The 19175-nt window shown below is 58.5% G+C and overlaps 10 protein-coding genes across 10 annotated transcripts; 5 read left to right on the forward strand and 5 right to left on the reverse strand.

Annotated features, from left to right (window-relative positions):
- Nucleotides 1-22: 22 nt before the first annotated feature.
- BDZ90DRAFT_252051 (glycoside hydrolase) lies at nucleotides 23-2874 on the forward strand (the record flags this gene model as incomplete). The annotated part of the gene is made up of 4 exons (XM_025507751.1): nucleotides 23-134; nucleotides 219-516; nucleotides 593-692; nucleotides 799-2874. The coding sequence occupies exons 1-4, from the start codon at nucleotides 89-91 to the stop codon at nucleotides 2872-2874; spliced, it is 2520 nt and encodes an 839-aa protein (XP_025362239.1). The 5' UTR covers nucleotides 23-88.
- Nucleotides 2875-3039: 165 nt separating this feature from the next.
- BDZ90DRAFT_252053 (Ribophorin I) lies at nucleotides 3040-4866 on the forward strand. The gene is made up of 2 exons (XM_025507752.1): nucleotides 3040-3672; nucleotides 3768-4866. Exons 1-2 carry the CDS (start codon nucleotides 3092-3094, stop codon nucleotides 4777-4779), a joined length of 1593 nt encoding a protein of 530 aa, XP_025362240.1. The 5' UTR covers nucleotides 3040-3091; the 3' UTR covers nucleotides 4780-4866.
- BDZ90DRAFT_279417 (hypothetical protein) lies at nucleotides 4863-6196 on the reverse strand (the record flags this gene model as incomplete). Its single annotated transcript, XM_025509172.1, has 3 exons — nucleotides 4863-5060; nucleotides 5139-6070; nucleotides 6178-6196. The coding sequence occupies 3 exons, from the start codon at nucleotides 6194-6196 to the stop codon at nucleotides 4953-4955; spliced, it is 1059 nt and encodes a 352-aa protein (XP_025362241.1). The 3' UTR covers nucleotides 4863-4952.
- A 171-nt stretch (nucleotides 6197-6367) lies between these two features.
- Nucleotides 6368-8831, reverse strand: BDZ90DRAFT_232052 (HlyIII-domain-containing protein). The gene has a single exon (XM_025506102.1). The coding sequence runs from the start codon at nucleotides 8662-8664 to the stop codon at nucleotides 6475-6477; it is 2190 nt and encodes a 729-aa protein (XP_025362242.1). The 5' UTR covers nucleotides 8665-8831; the 3' UTR covers nucleotides 6368-6474.
- Nucleotides 8832-9325: 494 nt separating this feature from the next.
- Nucleotides 9326-11586, forward strand: BDZ90DRAFT_168292 (hypothetical protein). Its single transcript, XM_025503661.1, has 2 exons — nucleotides 9326-9767; nucleotides 9835-11586. Exons 1-2 carry the CDS (start codon nucleotides 9459-9461, stop codon nucleotides 11533-11535), a joined length of 2010 nt encoding a protein of 669 aa, XP_025362243.1. The 5' UTR covers nucleotides 9326-9458; the 3' UTR covers nucleotides 11536-11586.
- Nucleotides 11587-11645: 59 nt separating this feature from the next.
- BDZ90DRAFT_209647 (Aldo/keto reductase) lies at nucleotides 11646-12482 on the reverse strand (the record flags this gene model as incomplete). Its single annotated transcript, XM_025504051.1, has 1 exon — nucleotides 11646-12482. A coding segment is annotated over one exon (837 nt), but the record flags the coding sequence as incomplete, so codon positions are not given.
- A 656-nt stretch (nucleotides 12483-13138) lies between these two features.
- On the forward strand, nucleotides 13139-15219 carry BDZ90DRAFT_232054 (hypothetical protein). Its single transcript, XM_025506103.1, has one exon. The coding sequence runs from the start codon at nucleotides 13432-13434 to the stop codon at nucleotides 15133-15135; it is 1704 nt and encodes a 567-aa protein (XP_025362245.1). The 5' UTR covers nucleotides 13139-13431; the 3' UTR covers nucleotides 15136-15219.
- Nucleotides 15220-15364: 145 nt separating this feature from the next.
- BDZ90DRAFT_232055 (MFS general substrate transporter) lies at nucleotides 15365-17334 on the forward strand. The gene has a single exon (XM_025506104.1). The coding sequence runs from the start codon at nucleotides 15469-15471 to the stop codon at nucleotides 17065-17067; it is 1599 nt and encodes a 532-aa protein (XP_025362246.1). The 5' UTR covers nucleotides 15365-15468; the 3' UTR covers nucleotides 17068-17334.
- BDZ90DRAFT_168311 (hypothetical protein) lies at nucleotides 17127-17991 on the reverse strand. The gene has a single exon (XM_025503662.1). It carries the CDS (start codon nucleotides 17864-17866, stop codon nucleotides 17186-17188), a length of 681 nt encoding a protein of 226 aa, XP_025362247.1. The 5' UTR covers nucleotides 17867-17991; the 3' UTR covers nucleotides 17127-17185.
- Nucleotides 17992-18284: 293 nt separating this feature from the next.
- BDZ90DRAFT_232057 (hypothetical protein) lies at nucleotides 18285-19094 on the reverse strand. The gene has a single exon (XM_025506105.1). The coding sequence runs from the start codon at nucleotides 19057-19059 to the stop codon at nucleotides 18451-18453; it is 609 nt and encodes a 202-aa protein (XP_025362248.1). The 5' UTR covers nucleotides 19060-19094; the 3' UTR covers nucleotides 18285-18450.
- Nucleotides 19095-19175: the final 81 nt, after the last annotated feature.

A 19175-nucleotide genomic window follows, 5' to 3' on the forward strand; every position in this document is an offset into this window, starting at 1 on the left:
GATCGCGAATCAAGTTTGTCCTCCTTACCATACCCACGCTCTTCTCGCAGAGGGCAGAGCAGCACACCATCGACGGCTGAGAGCAGCCATGCCACGAATGGACTTCAAGAAAAGCCCAGTGACGGGCGAGGAAGGTGAGCTTGCAGCGTAGAGCGGCGTGCATACAACCACCTTGTCTGACCCCTCATCCCACCCTCCTCCCTGCTCCTCACCGTCAGTTCCTCCGACCTACCTCCACTCCTCATCAGCCTTCTTCCGTGACACATCAGGGCGTGCCGTCCTGCTGCGAGGTGTCAACTTCTCTGGCTCCTCGAAAGCCCCGGTAAATCAACCAACTCAGCATCAGCCGCCAGGGGACCTATGGGCGCAGGCCGAAGCCGGTGGGCAGAGCTTTGTGGGCCAGCCGCTGAACTTGGAGGATGGAAGCGCAGATACACATTTGACGAGGCTGAAGATGTGGGGCTTCAACTGCCTGAGATATGTCTTTACGTGGGAGGCGTTGGAGCATGAGGGACCGTGAGTAGCGCGGAAGCAGGTTCGAAGCAGCAGGAGACAAGCTGACTGGAGTCTTGTCTGCCCCTACCACACGCAGCGGCAAGTATGACTACCGGTACATGGAATATGTGGTATCAGTGTTGCGCAAGTGCAAAGAGTACGGCTTCAGGGTGTACATGGATCCTCATCAGGACATCGTACGTACCCTACGCCCTTCGCCGCCGGCCTCTCCTGTCGTCCTTGCTCATCTCCCTTTTCTCCTCCTCCGCGCACAACACCTCCCTTGATTCTTCTCGTCTACAGTTCTCTCGCTTCACAGGAGGCTCCGGCGCCCCCTATTGGGTCCTGCCCGCCTGCGGGCTAGACCATCGTGGGTTCTCACCCACGCAAGCCGCCTTCCTGCATGGGGAGTGGCCCTCCCCCTCATCACCAGACCCGGCCGCCTTCTCCGACATGCTTTGGGCTACCAACTACACCCGCCTCGCCCCCGCCACATTGAGCGTACTCTTCTTCGCCGGACAGGACTATGCGCCTAAGTGCAAGATGGCGGGCGGGAAGAATGTGGGAGAATGGCTGCAAGATCACTTCATTGCTGCTGTCCGCCAGCTGGCGATGAAGGTCAAAGAGGCGGGCGATTTGTTTGACGAGACGGTTATTGGCTGGGACTCGCTCAATGAGCCCAACCCCACCTACATCGGGCTGGACGACATCCGCGTTCTTCCCGAAAAGTGGAAGCTACGACAGGGTCCCATGCCTTCCCCTGCACAATCTATGGCGCTGGGAGTCGGTCAGAAGCAGAAGATGCAGAATTGGGTCTTCTCGAGCTTGGGCCCCAAGAAGGCAGGAGAGGTGGAAATTGACCCGCAAGGCGCAACGATCTGGCTGAGGAAGGAAGAGGATCCGGTAGAGCGATGGGGCTGGAAGAGAGATGGAGGGTGGCCGATGGGACAGTGCATCTGGGAGGCTCACGGCGTGTGGGACAGCAAGAAGGGCGAGGTGCTCAAGCCGAACTACTTCAAAGTACCAGGTGAGGGCGACTTTGTTTCCGCTTACTGGCTCCCCTTCTGGCGCAAGTACGCTGCAGCGATCCGCGGAGTGCACAGGGAGGCCATCATGTTCCTTCAACCCCCCGTCTTCGAGCCGCCGCCTATGGAGCTGAACGAACAAGATCTGGGACAACGAGCGTGCGTCTCCTGCCACTTCTACGACGGGCTGACGCTCATCACCAAGCATTGGAACTGGTTCAACGCCGACGCCCTCGGGCTATTGAGGGGCAAATACTCTGCGCTCATCTTCGCACTCCGTTTCGGTCCCAAGGCGGTGCGCAAGGTCATGCGGGATCAACTGGGCTACCTTCGCGACGACACACTTCTCGTGCTTGGTCGCTACCCCACGCTGATAGGGGAGATCGGCGTCCCTTTTGACCTGGACAAGAAGCGCAGCTACTACGGAGACGCGAAGGGCAAGGGTAAAGGGGACTACGCTGATCAGACCAAGGCGCTCGATGCGTCGCTGAATGCGTGCGATGGGACAAACCTATTGAGCTACACGCTCTGGACTTATTGCCCTGATAATTGTCACATGTGGGGTGATGGGTGGAACGGCGAGGACTTGAGCGTATGGAGTGGAGACGACGTCAAAGGTGGGCGAGGAGCTGCGCAGGTCGTTGGAAGGGAAGGAGAAGGCGGAGTACAGGGAGGTGCAGATCTCTCTGCCTCGACTACCACGACACTTGCTGGGAACGAGGCAAAGGCGGCACTCAAGGCCACAGACCCTACCGTTGCGGTGGACAGCTACGCCAGCTCGACAATTGCACCTCCGTCTCCTCCAACCCCGGACCTCGCAACCCTCCTCAATGGTACCCGCTCTGCTCCCGCCTTCTGGCGGCCATACCCCATGGCGGTGGTGGGCACGCCAGTCAGCATAGACTTCGATGTTCGCTCCTCCCTCTTCCACTTCGTCGTCGACGTTGGTTGCGGGGCTGATGAGGAGGGAGCGCCGTACAAGGAAGGAGTGGCGACGGAGATCTTCCTGCCTCTGGTACACTACGTCGCTGCTGATGAGGAGGAGGGTGAAGCAGGAACAGCCCAAAGCAGCAAGGGTGGCAGTCTCGCCTCATCAGTGGACAATCTTCGCTCCAGACCAGCGCACGGCATCATTGAGGATCCACGCCTTCCGCCTCTGGCAATCGATGTGCAAGTCACCGCGGGAGAGTGGGAAGTCTCCGGCCAAGTGATGCGGTGGTACCTACCTGAGTCGGCGAGGGGGAAGAGGCACGAGTTGCGCGTGCAGAGGAGCAAGAGTAAAGGTGGGGCTAGGCAGGCTGTTCAGACTGTACTTGGGGAGAGGAGTGCATGGGAGATGTGTGCGGTTATGTAGTTCTGATGAACCGTGATGACTGTCAATATATGCTATGCCCATTGTCACGGTAGCGTTGGGCCACGTGGCTGTTGAACCTCAATTGGCTGGCGTTGCCGTCGCCGGCGAGCTCGGGCCACCTTGAGCGAATGGCGCCGCGTTGGATGTGCGAGCCTTGCCTGCTTTGCATTCTTCCGATCGTCTCCATCCCCCTCTGCTCCTCATCATCTCGTCCGCGATGCTGGCCAAAAGAATAGGGCTAGCTCTCGCGGCCCTGATCGTAGGCACGACCTCATCGCTGGCGTCGTCTGCTCCGGCGTATAGTGCGAGCGATTTCCACGTCCACTCCATCTCGGTCAACCACGAGCTGGGAGGCGCAACGCATACCACATCACAGCTCCATCTCATTGAGCAGCCATCGAGCGCAGCGCAGGACAAATACTACATCTCTCTCTCACCGCAGGAGGCTGCCTCCCTCTCCTGGTCAGAAGTAAATGCCAAGTTCGGCCCAGGTCTGGCTCCGGAACAGCGCACTGTCCTCTCCTTGAGGAATGAGGGCTACTCAATCCCCACGGGCGACTCGCCCACCCACCTCTACTCTGTCACTCTACCGCCTAATTTCCTCACACAACCGGCAGAAAAGGAGGAGAGAGGCATCGTTACGCCCAATATTACGCTTGCCATCGACCTGGGCTTTCATCACATCAGTGAGGCATTGCCCAAGGCCGTCGGGCAAAAGGAGGATGCGTCGCTGCGCTGGACTGGAGATGCAGTACCGCGCAGTGTGTATGCGGTGGGCAAGGCGAGGGTCAAGGCAAAGTGAGTGCTGTGTGAGGGCTAGAGGAGATGTCAGCTCCAAGAGGAATCGATTGAGCTTACCTGTCCTGTCCCTTTTCATTGCCTCGCACCTGCAGATCCCCCTCCGCCAAGATCCACTCGTACAGCATGGAGCCGCCCTCCTCCGAGATTACCAAGTCAGGCGCAACGATCACCTTTGGTCCATTTGAGCGCATCAAGCCCCTGACCGTAGACTCAGCTCCTCCACCGACAGCTCAAGTACATCACACGCACGAGCACCCCATCGTAGCCCTCGTCTCCCTCGACAGGCACGTCGAAGTCTCCCACTGGGGTGACTCTCTCTCCTTCAAGGACAATGTCTGGCTCCGCAACGATGGACCGGCACTGAAGGGCCATTTCTCTCGAGTGGACCACCAAGTGGGCACATTCTACGGAGGGCGAGGACGCAACCTCGTACTGGACTTTGGACTGCAGCTGCCTCCCAAGGCGCGCGACGCCTACTTCGTCGACCAAATCGGCAACGTCTCGACGAGCAACTTCCGCTCAGGCCATCCAGCCCTAGGGAGAGAGCAGGACGTGGACACTCCTTCCCACTCGCTCCCGGCTCACAGCGCCTCGCTTCTTCAACTCCAGCCGCGCTATCCACTGTTGGGCGGGTGGAACTACACATTCACCATCGGCTGGGACCTGCCCCTCGGGCCTGGCGGCTGGGGCAAGTCTCTAGGCGCAGGCAAGTACAGCGTTGCCGTTCCATTTTGGAACGCTTTCCCCTCGAGCGGTGGTGGACCAGGAGGGAGCGTACCCGCAAAGAGGGTGGAGACGAGAATCGTTCTACCCGAAGGCGCTGAAGTCCTCTCCGTCCACCTGCCGTTCGAGGACGACGACGCTGCAGAGGGAGCGGCGACGGTTAGGTACGAGACGCACACCACCTACCTGGATACGGTGGGGCGGGCGAGCGTCGTGGTTAGCAAGGAGCGGGTCTCCCACAGGCATGCGGGCAACATCTATGTGGTGTACAGGTTGAGCGGGTGGCAGCATGTCAGGAAGATTGGAGCAGTTGCCGGGGTGGCGGCAGCCTTGTTCGCGGGAACGATGGGAGTGAGGAGGGTGGGAGGAAAGAAGGTCTAAGAGGCCCAAGTGCGCGAGATGAGGTGAAAGACGTAGACTAGTAGTTAGACAGACGATGCTCGTCTGAGTGAAACGATTTTATTGCTCTTTACTGGAGCTTTGGTGATGATGTCATCAAGTGGGGATCGCGGGCCCTAATTCTCCTCTGTCTGGCCTCCTCTCTTTTCTCATCGTCACGCATTAGCAGCCTCTAGCGCCGCGTTGGGCACCAGCCCAAGCTCGCGCAACGTCTTCTGCTTCTCCTCGTCAGTGAAGAACTTGCGGGGGAAGGTTTGAGAGAACTGCGTGCAGAGGGTTGAGATGTATTCGTTGTCAGTCAAATGCTTGCTCGCTTGCTGTCAGACGTGTCTCTCGCTCACCTTCAGCGGCCCTGCCGCGTTCCCAGCATCGACCACCATTTGCTCGACCTGCTTCAGCGTCGTCTCAGCAGGCACGGTGCCCATCCACTGTCCTCCGGGCGCCCTGATTCTCAGCCTCGACTCATTGGCCGTAGAGGCCGCCTTGGCCTGCGGAGGAGGTGCCGGCGCTGCTCCTGCTGCTGCTGCCGGCGTGGCTTGTGTAGTTTGCCCACTCCTTGCCGCCTTCTCCCTCGCAACCCTCTCCGCCCTCTCCCTCTTGTCCGCCTCAATCTGCTCCCTCACTCTCGCCTTGGCCTCAGCATCTGCCTTCTTTTCCGCCGCCTTTCTCTTACGCTCCTTCTCCGCCTCGCGCTTCTCCATCTCATCCTTGGCGACAGCCATGTCCTGCCCTGCCTTTCTCCTGATCTGCTCGTTAGCTTTAGCCTCCTGAGCGTCTACGGTGGACTGGGCAGCGCGCTTCTCTGCGAGCTTGCGACGAAGCTCTGCTAGTCTCTCCTTCTTTTCTTCTTCCGTGAGCGGTTTGACCTCCTCTGTTGACTCTTCAAAGTTGGTGTGGCCGGACTTCTCGGCGTGGAAGGAGGCAAAGGCCGAGTTCTTGAGGACTTTGCCGCAGTCGGTGCATTTGATGGATTTGGCCTCCATGCCTGCTCCATCGGACGACGAGCCAGTAGCAGCGTCTACAGCTCCTTGCCCCTTGGTCTTGAGCATCTCCATGAGAGCGGCCTGTTCCTCTTCGTCGTACTCGCCTGGGGGACCGTTGCCGCCGCCGCCTGCTGAGCCTGAGCCTGGGGTGGTGGTGGTCTGCTGAGCTACATCTGGTACAGGCTTGCCTTCATTGGCTTCCAAATGGTCGAGAGCCGACTGCAGTCCCGAGTTGCCCGTGGAGCGCAGCGCCCAGTCGACACGGGCGGGCTCGAAGCCCATTGCGAGGACTGGAGGCGGGGAGAGGTGCATATACGAGGCAGCAGTCAGCCTCGCCGTTCGACAAAAGGACTGCGATGATAGCAGAGGGCGATGACACATCGTACTCGGTACTCACGATCATCCTTGTCCGGCATCACGTCGTTATCGAGCTGATTGGCTTGATTAGTGTGTCGTATGAGTAGGAAAGACGCTCAGCGCCACCCCCACGAATCCGACTCAATGCCTCGTCTCGCCTCTCCGCCCGGCACTCCTCCACTCGACGCGCCACGCGGCTTCACGACCGCTCGTACTCGCTCGTGCGTCTTGGCTGCGATGCTATGTCTATTTGAGGTAATGTGAGCAGGAGACCAAGCAAAGGGCAAGAAGAATAGATGAAGCACATGCAAAAGTGGCGTCCAATGCTGACTCCCCGCTACCACCTCTGCAACCACTCCCTCGCTGCGCCCCAGACCAGGCCCACTCTCCCCCCACCCAGACGTCCAGCAACGATCCTCCAGCCATGCACCTTCTCGTCCGCTCGCTGCAACCCTTCCACACCGTGGAGACCACCAGCAGCCTGAAGAAGCGACGAAGCCCCAGCGTCGAGGAGGGCGCTCCCTGCGCTGCTCATTGCAGCCATTGTGCCCTGGCCAGCTGGTGAGCCCGAAGCGAGCGGGTTGTAGGTGCAGGAGAACTCGAATCGGTTCGCGTGGAACTGCAGAGCAGCTCTATAGTGAAAGAGAATAGCCAGGACGATGCTGACGTGCCAGATCTGGTGCGCGTGGAGGAAGAGGTCGAACTTGCCCGGCCACCTGCTCTCTGGCCAGTTGGTGGCATAGAAGACCAGCCCAATGATGTAGCACGCCAAGCTGGGGAGAATCGGGCTGAGGAAACGCAACGTCTTGAGAAGGCCGTGCTCGTACGTCGCGTGGGCGAATGGAAGGAGAGAGGTGAAGCACATTCCGAGGAAGACGACGATGCGCAATCCCTTGTTGGAACGCTCATTGAACCAGCTCGCCCAGGGAACTGCTGCTCCTATCAGCCCAACGACTAGCGTGGTGCAGGAGTATAGCATGGCGAGGTTGGGCTGGCAGTAGAACTCGTTGTAGATTGTGGTCCACACGCTCGCCGCCACCAGCAATGCTACGCCCGAATAATCGACGCACGCGGCGCGTTCGAACCACTTGGCGTTGGAGCAGCCAGAGAAGACATGCCATACCACCGAGGAGACGAGGCACTTCATGGCCGCAACGAGGTAGATGGTCTGCACCAGCCTGTCAGCCCAGGTCGTGTGCTCGTCCAATCCCTTTGAAGGCCAGAAGAGGGGGAGAACTATGAGGACGCCAAAGAGGTGCGAGTGGATGTTGACCGTCTCGTTATGCAATTGAAAGGTAGAGCGCAGCAGCGTACCCCAGTTTTCGAGGGGAATGAACCGATAGCCAGAAAGGATGTGCTCATTATTTCGCCAGAGATGGGGCAGGTCGGCGTAGTGGATGAGGCGCGACCCCTCGTTTGCGAGGCCGCATGCGCGCTTGTACATCGCATGCTCTGCTTCGAGAACAGTGGTGACCATCTCGCCTGCTTTGACTTTGGAGCGTTCAGAAGACTCCTTGATGGACGACATGATCGAATCCCAGCTGGGCAAGTGAGCTGCTGCAGAGGAGATGGAGGCGCGGCGACGTGTGGAAGCCGCCGCTGCTGATACGGAGGAGGGCCAGCGAGCTGCTGCAGCGCCGCTCTGCTCCCAGCAATCCCGAAGAGTCATGGTAGCGAGCAGCTCCTGTAGATCGTCGAATCTTCCTTGGACCTTTTGAAGGACGGTAGCCGCTACAAGTGGCATAGCCGGGCGTGGTAGATTCACACTGCGCGGGTCCACGGAGGGGAACGAGGCCGGAAAGCCTGGCATGCGTTGGCTCAATGCCGATGAGATGCGATCCCAGTCTGCTGCGAGGGACTGGGAGCGTGAGATGATTGCGGCTGAAGAGAGACTCAGCGTTGCGCTTGGAGAGGGGAGAGCGAGAGGCGCCGAGGGGAAAAGGAGGGTGAGACGGTGCAAATCGTCCTTAAGAGCTTCGAGTTGGGTGTAAAAGGGCGACAGGTAGGAGTCGGCCACCGATACTGAGGACGATGCAGAGGACGATGCCTCAGAGGAAGAGGAAGATTGGTCGCCGCGAGCGTCTCGCTGGAGTTTGCCTGCGATGGCTCTTGCCTGCTCCTCGAGGGCATTGAGGTAGGTGAGAAGTCGGCCACGCACTACCGCGACTGTCAGAGGCAAACTGAGAGAGAGGTCCAGCCATTCCAATGAGGCGGCGGCAGGGTGCTGAGGCTCAAGAGCCCTGCGTTTGCCCTTTGCATTTCCCGCGTCGCTCCACCGCATCAAGTCGTCATCGCTATCGATGTCGCTGACTGCCGTCGATGAAGAAGAGGAAGATGGTCCAGCTCCATCGTCTGACCAGTCGTTGAGTGTAGGAGATGGTGGTGTATGCGCGCGGGTGACGTGCGTGTAGAGCGAAGCAGGCTGCGATGCACGACGACGGTTGCGACTCGAGGGCCGCTGAGGAGGAGGGAGGGCAGTGCTGGTAGAAGCCGACGACGTGGCGGCCAAGTGAGCGTCGTCAATCATGATGATGAAAGAGTGTGAGGGTCAAATGAGCCAGGCTGAAAAGCCTAGATCGAGGAAGGAGATGTAAGTAGTCGTAGAGGCAAGTTGGTCAGGTGGGATTGTGGAAAGTGGTGGTCAGGATGTCTCGAACGATGACGGCGATGTCAAGTCCACAGTCGAGTCGAGATGGAGTTGAAAGTGTGGCGGCGGAGACCAAATCGAGGCGGCGGCGGCAAAACCTCTCGCCCAGCAGCGGAGGGCAGCTCGCAGAGGGGCTAGAGCCAAAGCCAGGGCGAGAGCCGCGGGGCGGAGAGGCAGGCACGACGAGAGGAGAGGAGCCCGAGAATGGGCAACCAGCCGTGTGGGGGAGGGAATGGCCCAGCCATAACTGAGACAGACGAGCCAAAGGGATGTTGGACTCGAGGGGAGCGCAACACCTTCTGCTTCGCTTTCATTCAAGACAGGCGGCTACGTTGGAAGGTTGATGAGGGATTGCCCTCGAGCAGGGACGTCGATGGTCCTGAGGGGCTGATCGGCGGGCTTCTTTGAAAAGGCACGGGAGCAGAGGCAACGCATGGAAGCGGCGTCACGAAGCTATCGCCGAGAGAGCCGACTCGCCTCGATCGCCTGCGCACTATAGGCGCACGGATGTCTCCTTGCTCTCCATAACCAGCCTAGCTAGCCTTGGCTTGCCTTGCCTTGCCAGCTCAGCCAGCTCGGCCAGCTTGTGGTGATCCAATCCTACCTTCCTTTCCTCACCTCGCGTCACATCAATTCCCATCCAATCCATCTCTTCGACCACGATATTATCCATCATGCAAGAGTCTCTCGATGAGAAGGCGCAGGCGCAGGCGCCGCCGCCACCTTATCGCGGAGACGGACGAGATAGCCGCGAGTACGGCCTCGAGTACGATGATGGACAGGACCTGCCAATGCCTGCTACCGCGGCTGATCGTGCTGCCTCGCGACGATGGATGCTGCAGATGCTCCTCGTGGGCGTCACCGTCTACTACATCGTTATGGCTTACGGGCGTGCAGCCATGTCCATCTCTTGGACTCGGGGAGGAGGCTGTGGACATCACCATCGCTTCGCACCACTGCCAGAGGATGGCCAGGTAGACATGGTGAGCGACGCAGATGGACGCCCTCTCAAAAGCTCTTGCTAATCTCTGATGTGACCTATGCCGTCAGTCCCGCGCCCCCATCGGCAAGTTCATCGAGCACAAGTGCTGGTCCGACCTCAATCTTTCATCCACATTCAGCTGCTATCGTATGGCCGCCCCTCTAGACTACACCAACACATCCGACGACCGTCGCGCCAGCATCGCTCTCGTCAAGTACCCCGCCGGCGGAGGTAACACACCTCGCTCAGACGTTCTCGGCTCCATCTTCTTCAATCCTGGCGGGCCAGGCGGCAGCGGTATCGGCTTCCTGACGGCCAAGAGTCCCTCACGCGGAGGCCTCACCGCTGCATACTTTGACCAGATCTTCGAAGGCCGATACGACCTGCTCAGCTTTGACCCTCGAGCTGTGGGACGAACCACGCCCAAAGCCAACTGCTTCCTCGATGATGATGAGGGAGCCTACGCCAACGAGATCTTCTTTGAAGGCTCGGGGCTACCGCACTCTTCGGACCACGCCATTGTCAAGAGTATTGCGCATGACAACCTGATCTCGGGCGTCTGCAAGGAGAACAAGGGGGAGGAGCTCACCCACGTCTCGACGGCGTCGGTCGTCAACGATATGAGTCTGATGCGCAAGGCCGTGGGAGACAAGCACCTCAACTACGCCGGTTTCTCCTACGGCACCGTGCTGGGTAGCTATTTCGCCGATATACTTCCCGAGGAGGTGGGCAAATTCTGGCTTGATGGCGTCGTTAATGTCCCCAACTACCAACAAGGCCTTTGGGACGATAACGTCGTGGATTTTGAGGACGTGCTGTCCGGCTTCTTCACGACTTGCGCAGATGCGGGCGTCGAGCACTGCCCACTCGCCACCCTCCTCAATGATGATGAGAAGCAGCGAGGCGATAAGGGTGCTGAGATTCTCCGCGATCAGACATTCGACCTTCTCGAGTCACTCAGGGACCAGCCCATTGCGGTCCTCAACGCGTCTCTGCCTCAAATGAGCACGTACATCGGCCTCAAAGCAGCCATCTTCTCGACCATGTACGCCCCCTCGAAATGGGCCAACTTCACCAAGCTCCTCGTCGAAGCCCACAAAGGCAACCATGTCCCTCTTGTTGAGGCTTCGGGTATCACACGCCTCCCACACAAGCCGGCTACCGACGGAGCGAATGACCAGGCCCAGTTCTCCATCATGTGCGGTGAAGCCCTGCAGTACGACGAAGATTGGGATGAGGGGGACTACAAGAAGTTCCTCGACAAGCTGGAGAAGATCAGCCCCTTCGGCGGAGAGCTCTGGGTGAGGGACGGAGCTATCTGCCAGAGTGCTTGGAAAATCCGCGCCAAGGACACCTGGCGTGGCTCATTCAATTCGACGCCTGCCAATCCGATCCTCTTTGGGTCAAACGACTATGACCCCGTCACCCCGCTGCGTGCGGCGAGGAAGATGCGCGACTCCTTCCGCAGCAACAACAAGCTGTTCCGCATTGAGAAGGGATACGGGCACTGCACTATTGCTGCGCCCTCGAAGTGTGGGAGCAAGACGGTTGGCGATTGGTTCGTGCGCGGGGTGCTTCCCGAAGAGAAGGAAAAGGTCTGCCAGCTCGACGTGCCGCCTTACTTCCCGCAGCCCACGGCGGACGAGGAGACGATGTCTACGCTGTCGATGGAAGAGAGGAGGCAGGTTGAGGCTGCAGAGGCGATGCAGACCGTAGGCGAGATCATGGCAGAGTGGCGTCAAACGAACGGACGACGCTTCAAGTTCTGAGAACAGGAGGATCATTACGATAAGGACTTTTTGTGCTTTCTCTCCTCTCCTTATGCTATTTATCGATCAATGACGTTACGACTGTTTCCTCTCGCGCTCGTTCAGTGTGCAAATGGATTGGCCACAGCCTTGACCTCCTCCCACAATTGCTCAAACGCGCTCTGCAAGACCTCGTCCAATTTCCCCTTCTCGATGGCCAGCAAGCTTTGCTCGAGCTGCTCATTCGACGAGGCACCAAGGATGACTGCATCCTCCTCACGCAGCGCCGAGTGGTGCGCGATCCACCTGATCGACGCCTCGTGCAGAGGCACGCCTGCACTGTTGCAAGCCTCAGTGAGCTTCTCCAGCGCAGTCAACATCTCCTCCTTCAGGTACAAGCTCTCGAAGATAGGCATCGCCTCGTACCTAGTCCCCTTCTTTGGCTTCTTCAGCTCCTCAATAGGCTTCGCCAAAGCCCCACCCGCCAGCGGGCCCCAAGCGTAGAAAGCGATGTCGTGCTTGCGCAGCGTGGGGAAAAGCTCAGCCTCGACTCTGCGGTGCAGCGCATTGTACCCTCCTTGGTAGACGGAGGGCTTTGGCCCGCCCATGTCAGCGCAGAGGGAGCAGATTTGCTCGACAATGTCCGGCGAGAGATTGGACACGCCGAACTGTTCGATCTTGCCCTCTTTGTAGAGCTGAGTGATGGCGCGACATTGCTCCTCAAGAGGCGTCTCTTTGTCTGGGCCGTGGATATAGTAGAGGGGTATCTTCTCCAGGCCCAGCGCCTTCAAGGAGAGATTGCAATTCTCAATCACCTTCTCGTATCGGAGAGACCCCGCAGAGAAGGCTGGCGCTTTGCTCGCGATGCGGAATTCGCCCTTCTGATCGGGAGGGAGCGAGCCAAAGAGCTCTTCTGACTTGCCGCCAGCGTAAACGCGGGCCGTGTCGAGGTCGGTGACGCCGTGCTTCGTGCAGAGGGCGAGGAACGAGGAGAGCTGTGCGGTAGTGCCGAGCGAAGCAGAGCCACCGGAAACGCTACTGCCCATGAGGCCTACGACGAGCTTGACCATGATTGCGATGATGAGACGAGAGTAGGGGGCGAGGAAAGTTTCAATGGCCGCCTCTTCAGCGGGGTAACAGAGCTCGCAGCGCCCGTGCGCGACTACCGGGACCAAGGCGTAAGATGACGGGTCGATCTTGAGGCGACAGCGGGCGTCGCCCGTCGTTGATAGGCAAGCAAGCTAGCAGGCAAAGCATTACGGTCACAGTTCTGCATTGCGAGCTATCAGCGACTAAACAATCGCCGTCCGACACGCTCAAGCTTTGCTTGTTTCGCGGCAAGAGCGGCCAAGCGAAGAAGCGATAGGCGTATCTATCGCTTCGATCGATCGTGGGTCCTACAGTACGGCGAACGTGGGAGTCGATTGCCACTTCAAATGTGGATTGAGTCGACCCATCGAAGCACGATCGGGCTACCCGAACGGCGGTTTCTGCGAATGCGGATCGGCGTAGCGAGGAACACGTTGTCTTCCGCGAGAGGCGAGGCTAGGCCATCATCACTTCCCGCTGCTACATAAATAGAGTTGACGAATCAAGCTCTGAGACACGCGTCTGTTCGAGAGCAGTCGTCGAATCAATTGCTCAATCAAGAAAGGCGGGACAGCAGGAGAAAAGATGAGTGGGTGCAAGGGCGGCGGCAGGGAGATGTTTGGTCGCCGGGTCAACATGAGCGGCAGGGATCTGTCAAACAACTCCGCCACTCAAAATGCGTACGACATGCCACGATGGACAAGCCACTGCCGGGGGACGACGAAGGGGGGGCAGGGGGAGCTAGCGCTGGGTGGCAAAAGATGGAAGCCTTCATAAGATCAAGATCTCAAAGGATCTGCTAATCGTTCATCGCACATCGCGTCTACCATGCTCGTTCTTCACCAGGTGGCGCTCACGGCCCTCTGCTTTGCTAGCGCTGTTTTTGCTGCGGGGGGAAAGCGCGGTCTGGCCTACAACAACGCGAGCCTGACGCTCCCCTTCAAGGGATCCTCGCACATCTCATGGGCCTACGATTGGTACCAAGCTTATACCACGCCCTATAACACCGACCTCGAGTATGTACCCATGCTCTGGAGCGATGCCGCGGACCTAAGGGCGAGCTGGGCCAGCAACGTCGCCCGTATGCAAGCCGCGGGCTCCAAACACCTCCTCGCCTTCAACGAGCCTGATCTGTGTGCATTTGGGGCAGGGTCGAGTTGCATGGAAATGAACGCCTCTGTCGCTGCGTATCAGAAGTACATCCAGCCCTACGCGGGGAAGATGCTGCTGGGCTCGCCCGCCGTGACCAACGCTGGAGCACCAGGAGGCTTGACTTGGCTGAGCCAATTCATGGGCAACTGTACAGGCTGTCAGATCGATTTCCTTTCACTCCACTGGTATTCCAACAAGTACGCAGGTCTCAACTACCTCAAATCCCACATAAACGAAGCCCGCAAGGTCGCAAACGGCCGGCCCATCTGGCTGACCGAGTTTGGGCTCACAGACGACTACACGACGGAGGAGCTCAAGAGCTTCCTATCGAGCGCCATGACTTGGATGGATTCGCAGCCTGACATCGAGGGGTATTCGTACTTCTTTGACGCTGTGGGTACAAACTGGCTCATCGGACCTGACTATCAGCTCAATGACATCGGGAAGCTTTACGCTGGAATGGATGGAGCGTCGGCAGCAACGTCGAGCTCCACGTCGATGACGAGCTCGACAGCTGCTTCGACGACGACGAAGGCTACGTCTACGTCGTCTCCTGCATCGGCGAAGACGACCGCTAGCACTTCATCCTCGGTGCCTGCTTCCTCAAAGACCAGCACGAGCTCCTCTGCCGTGGCTTCCAGCAAGACTTCCACGGCGTCTACTGCCAAGACTACCACCAGCGTCGTGGCATCTTCACCCACAACCACCAGCAGGGCATCTTCTGCGGTGCCGACCACCTCTAACAAGGCATCTACACTCACGACCTCTCGCGCTTCAACGACGACGTCTCAGGCGAACGTAGTCGTAAGCATGTCTTCATCGTCATCCGCCTCCGCAATCCCGACTGGTCTGCCGGTCAACATCCTCTCGGCCGTCTACGTAACTCAGTCCGTCACCGCCAAATCGAAATCCCTCTGGCAGCACGGCAGCACCATCTTGTTCCAATCAGGCGGCAACCTGTGGAAGAAGCTGGGTCTCTCCTCCAATCCTTGGCCTGATCACACCAATACGCTCAACGTCTACTACTCGCGAGGCAACAAGCAGCGCGTGGCCACCTACAAGGACTCGTCACCGGACTGCAACCTGAGTACCGATACTTGCGGGAGTACCATCGTGACGGCGCCAGTCACCAAGCCGGCCAAGTCGCCTATTACGCTCGTTGCCGTCGTCTGGGGTGACCGAGTACTCACCACGGCCACGCTCTGGTCGAGGCTGTACAAAGCTGCACAGAGTGGCTCTTCCTTCCAGGCCACTAATTCCTTCTTTGGCGCGACTCCCATGCCTGGCCAAGGCAAGACTGCCGTGATTTGGTATCGCAACTCGCGCAACGACCTCAAAGTCTTGACAGCCAAGCAGAATGCGACTGTGCGCTTCTCGTAATGGCGACTTGTCGTCGCCGATCTCCTGTACATTCGCATCTCTATCTTCTGATACCTCTTGAATACCATCGTGTCTGTCACCGATACTCCCGAATCCGAAAGCGCGTCTCGGGTCGGAGATCCAAATACGATTGCATCGGCACATCGGCAGCCCCGTTCTTGCCGGCGGGCGGCGAGCGTGCCGCTGACGATCTCGAGGAAATGACGGCCCTTTCCTTGCTTTTTGTTGACCTCCTCCCCACCTCCTTGGATCTCCGTATGTCCGGCTCACGATAGCAGTGCCCACATTCAGGGGCTTTACGTACCCTTTCTTCCTCTCGCACCCATCGATACCATGTCGGAGACGGAGTCAATTACCGCCCGCAGCCTCACACTCCAAGAGCCGCCACTCAGTCGTGATCAAGACGCCTTGCAAGGAGGAGAGAAAGTTGATAATGTCTCCCGTCATCCGCCTTCTGACCAAGGCCACCCCGCTGGCAAGCCATCTTTTGCCCAACTTGTCGGCTCGCGTCCCTCACGCCAACATGATCCTGCCTTCCTCGTTGCCTTTGGCAAGGGCGAGGATGATTGCCTTGACCCCAAGGAGTGGCCCCTCTCCAAGCGCTGTCGCGTTACTCTAGTCTTAGCGGCCATCGCCTTTGTAGCCTCGCTAGGGTCGAGCATCACATCCCCAGCACAAGAAGCCATGGCTCAGGACTTTGGTACATCGACGCAGATCATGATCTTCACCAGCTCCCTTTATGTGGCGGGCTTTGCGTTTGGACCGAGCATGTGGGCGCCAATCTCTGAGCTGCTGGGTAGAAGGATCAGCTTGGCGCCGCCACTTTTCTGCTTGGGATTGTTCAGCATCGGCTTCGCCACCAGCCGCAATGTCGCCTCCCTCTTCATCTGCCGTTTCTTCAGCGGCTTCTTTGGAGCAGCGCCCGTATCCAATGTCGTTGCTGCCCTCGGTGACATATATAAGCCAAAGCCACGAGGAGTAGCCGTCTCCCTATACTCGATCGCAGTCGTCGGTGGTCCCCTTCTCGGACCGCTCATCGGCGCTGCTCTCACCGAGTACACCTGGCGCTGGACAGGCTACCTCCTCGCCATCCTGTCCTTCGTTGCAAGCGGCCTCACCGTCGTTGCCCTTCCTGAGGTCTATGGCCCGGTCCTTCTGCATCGCCACGCCACGAAGCTGCGCAAGACCACAGGAGAGGAGCGTTGGTGGCACCCACACGAGGACATTCGCATCGACTTCAAGTCGATTGTGACCAAGCACCTAGCTCGGCCGCTCCTCATGCTGACCACGGAGCCCATGGTCACCTGCCTTTGCCTCTACGCATCATTCGTATACAGTCTCGTCTACATGGCTCTGCAGCTCGTCGCCCTCGTCTTTGCCCGCAACTACATGTACGGCAGCGTCGTGTCCACTCTGCCCTTCCTCGGCATGTTCGTAGGCGTCGTCGCTGTTGGACTGCCGCTCACCCTGGCTAACCAGCCATATTACTTCAAGATGGTGGATATGAATGGGGGCAAGCCGGTGCCTGAGGCTCGACTTCCGCCCGTACTCGGAGGTGGCGTCCTCGTGACGGCTGGACTGTTCATCTTTGCCTGGACGGGAAGGGGCGACCAGCCATGGATTGCGCCTACAATCGGTCTCTCGCTGCTCGGCGGCGGGTTCAACTCGGTATTCCAGAATTGTCTGAACTACCTCGTCGACACTTACGGAATCTACGCCGCGAGCGCTTCATCAGCAAATACGATCCTCCGCTCAATTCTAGCAGCCTGTCTGCCCTTTGCCATCGAGCCCATGTTCGACCATCTGGGCAGCGCCAAAGCCACCAGCATCCTAGGAGCATTTGCGGGCGCCTTCATTCCATTGCCGATCATCTTCATCAAGCTTGGACCAGAACTCAGACGTAGAAGTCGCATGACGCCCAAGGAGACGTAACGTACATAGCATGACGAAGGGGTAATACCCTTCTAGTACACGTAGCTGTTGATAATGGTATCGCTAATTCAAGTACATTACACCGGAGATTCTTCTGTTTGAGTGGCTCGTGCCGCTCCTATAGTGCGATCACGAGGCCAAGAAAGGTAGCAACCATGAGACTGAAGCTGGTCTCCAGGGCATGACCGCCGTTGGAGTCTCCGCTCTGTGATGTAGCCGTGGGCTCGCTCGCGGCCGAGAGCGATGAAAGCCGTGGCGTTGATGTGCGCGACAGGAACGGTGTCCTGGTGCTGGACAAGAAAGGGGTCCGCGTGCGAGTGCTCGACAAGAAAGGCGTCCTCGAGCTGCTGGCATCCAGAAAAGAGCTTATCTGGTCGAATGCATCGTCCTCGTCAGAGCCGCCATAGTCGTCGATCAACCCATCAACGTAGCTGTCGGTAACGCCAGTGAATTGCAGTTCCTCTGCTCCTGGGACCACAAAACATTTCAAATCTACATATATACCAGATGGACAGCACCCTGACCCGACAATGATGATGCCATCACATGCGCTGGCCTGCGTTTGAGTTGAAAGGGCCGTCGTACTGCAAGAGGACGTGACGGACGACATGAAGGCTTGTGGTGAGGCATTGAGGGTCGAGATCAAGGCAGATACGGAGGCAGCAGAAGCAGCAGAGTCCTGCCGAGGAGAGAGAGTGTTGGCGCGGTGAAGGAGTGGAGCGACTGTTGCTCGTGGTTGAGGCAGGCCGAAGGCAGGAAGAGCTGCCGCGAGAATGCCAAAGAGGAGAATATACTTCATAATGTCGAGAGTAGCGGAGGAATCCAACGTTCAGATGACAGTCGTGTTCGCGTTGTCGGCCGTCTTATAAGCGTGAGCTCGTCTGCACCAGCTCCAGGCGAGCTGCCCCCAGACTTCGCAAACAGTTTCACTCTCCTCTGCCTTTTGCGAAGCGTACGCCGTCGAGTCTCAGTCGCTCACTCGCTCGCTTTGATCACTTCAGCTCCAGAACGTCAGCCCATCAGTCTGGACACCTGAATCGGGTCGTCAAATGAAGAGATCTGAGATGGGAAAGGCCCGCTCACTTTGTGGGCCTGTGCTCTGCCGCGCTCTATTTCCTCGCGTACCTGAGACGGGACGTCAAGCGCGGGTCTTGGCGGGCGGACTAGGTTGCCCCGCATCGCCCGGGAGGAGATTGCCCTTTCCTTCTCGTCTCCTCACAGTCACGCAACGACCGACTGGCACATCTTTTAGCACACAAGAGCGCCACCTTCAGAGTCGATCTCTCACCGCGATCTGTCACACAAGACCTCAGAACCATTATTCATGGCATCTGTGACTTTTTAGAAGCAAGAAGACGGTTCGTATGGACTGCCTAAGCTGGCCTACAAGACCACGGCGAGGCCGAGGAAGGAGGCTACCATGAGACCGACATTAGTATCGAGGATAATGGCGGCGTTGGACCCTCCGCTCTGGGATGAAGCCGTCGGAGCAGCAGCTGCTGCTGCTGAGGATGCAGACGACGATGCTTGCGTGGGCGTAGCACCGCTGCTGCTGCTGCTACTGCTGCTTCCGCCCGTGCTGGAAGGTGCTGCTGCTGATGATGATGAGCTGCTATCGTTGTCGTCATCCTCTCCGGGCACATAGTCATCGGTGTTGCCATAGAAGTTGAGGCCTTCTGCGCCGGGCACTACAAAGCATCGACCGTTGACTAATATCCCAGTCTCGCAGCAGCGATCGTTGCCTCGCTGGAGGCCCTTGCAGGCGAAGCCGGTGGCAGACGAGAAGGCGGTGGTCTTGTCCGAGGCGGTGACGGACGACATGAAGGCGTCAGGCGATGCGCGAACAGAGGAGAGGAGGGCTGAAGCATCGCCTCCCTGGCGAGGTGAGAGGGCATTGTTACGTCGAATGAGCGGGACTGACGTGGGTTGAGGAGCGGCCTGTACGCTCAGGGCGACGGCGAGGACGGCGGAGAGCAGAGCGAAAGTCTTCATGGCAGTTGATTGTGAGCTGAACAAGAGGAATTGATGGTCTGGGGTCTGACTCGAGGCTGGTCCTTGCCGGCATTTTATACTCTCGCTCGATGTTGCGCTGCCGATTCGCACTGATG

The sequence above is a fragment of the Jaminaea rosea genome, assembly GCF_003144245.1.
Source record: "Jaminaea rosea strain MCA 5214 unplaced genomic scaffold BDZ90scaffold_6, whole genome shotgun sequence".
NCBI lineage: Eukaryota > Fungi > Basidiomycota > Exobasidiomycetes > Microstromatales > Jaminaea > Jaminaea rosea.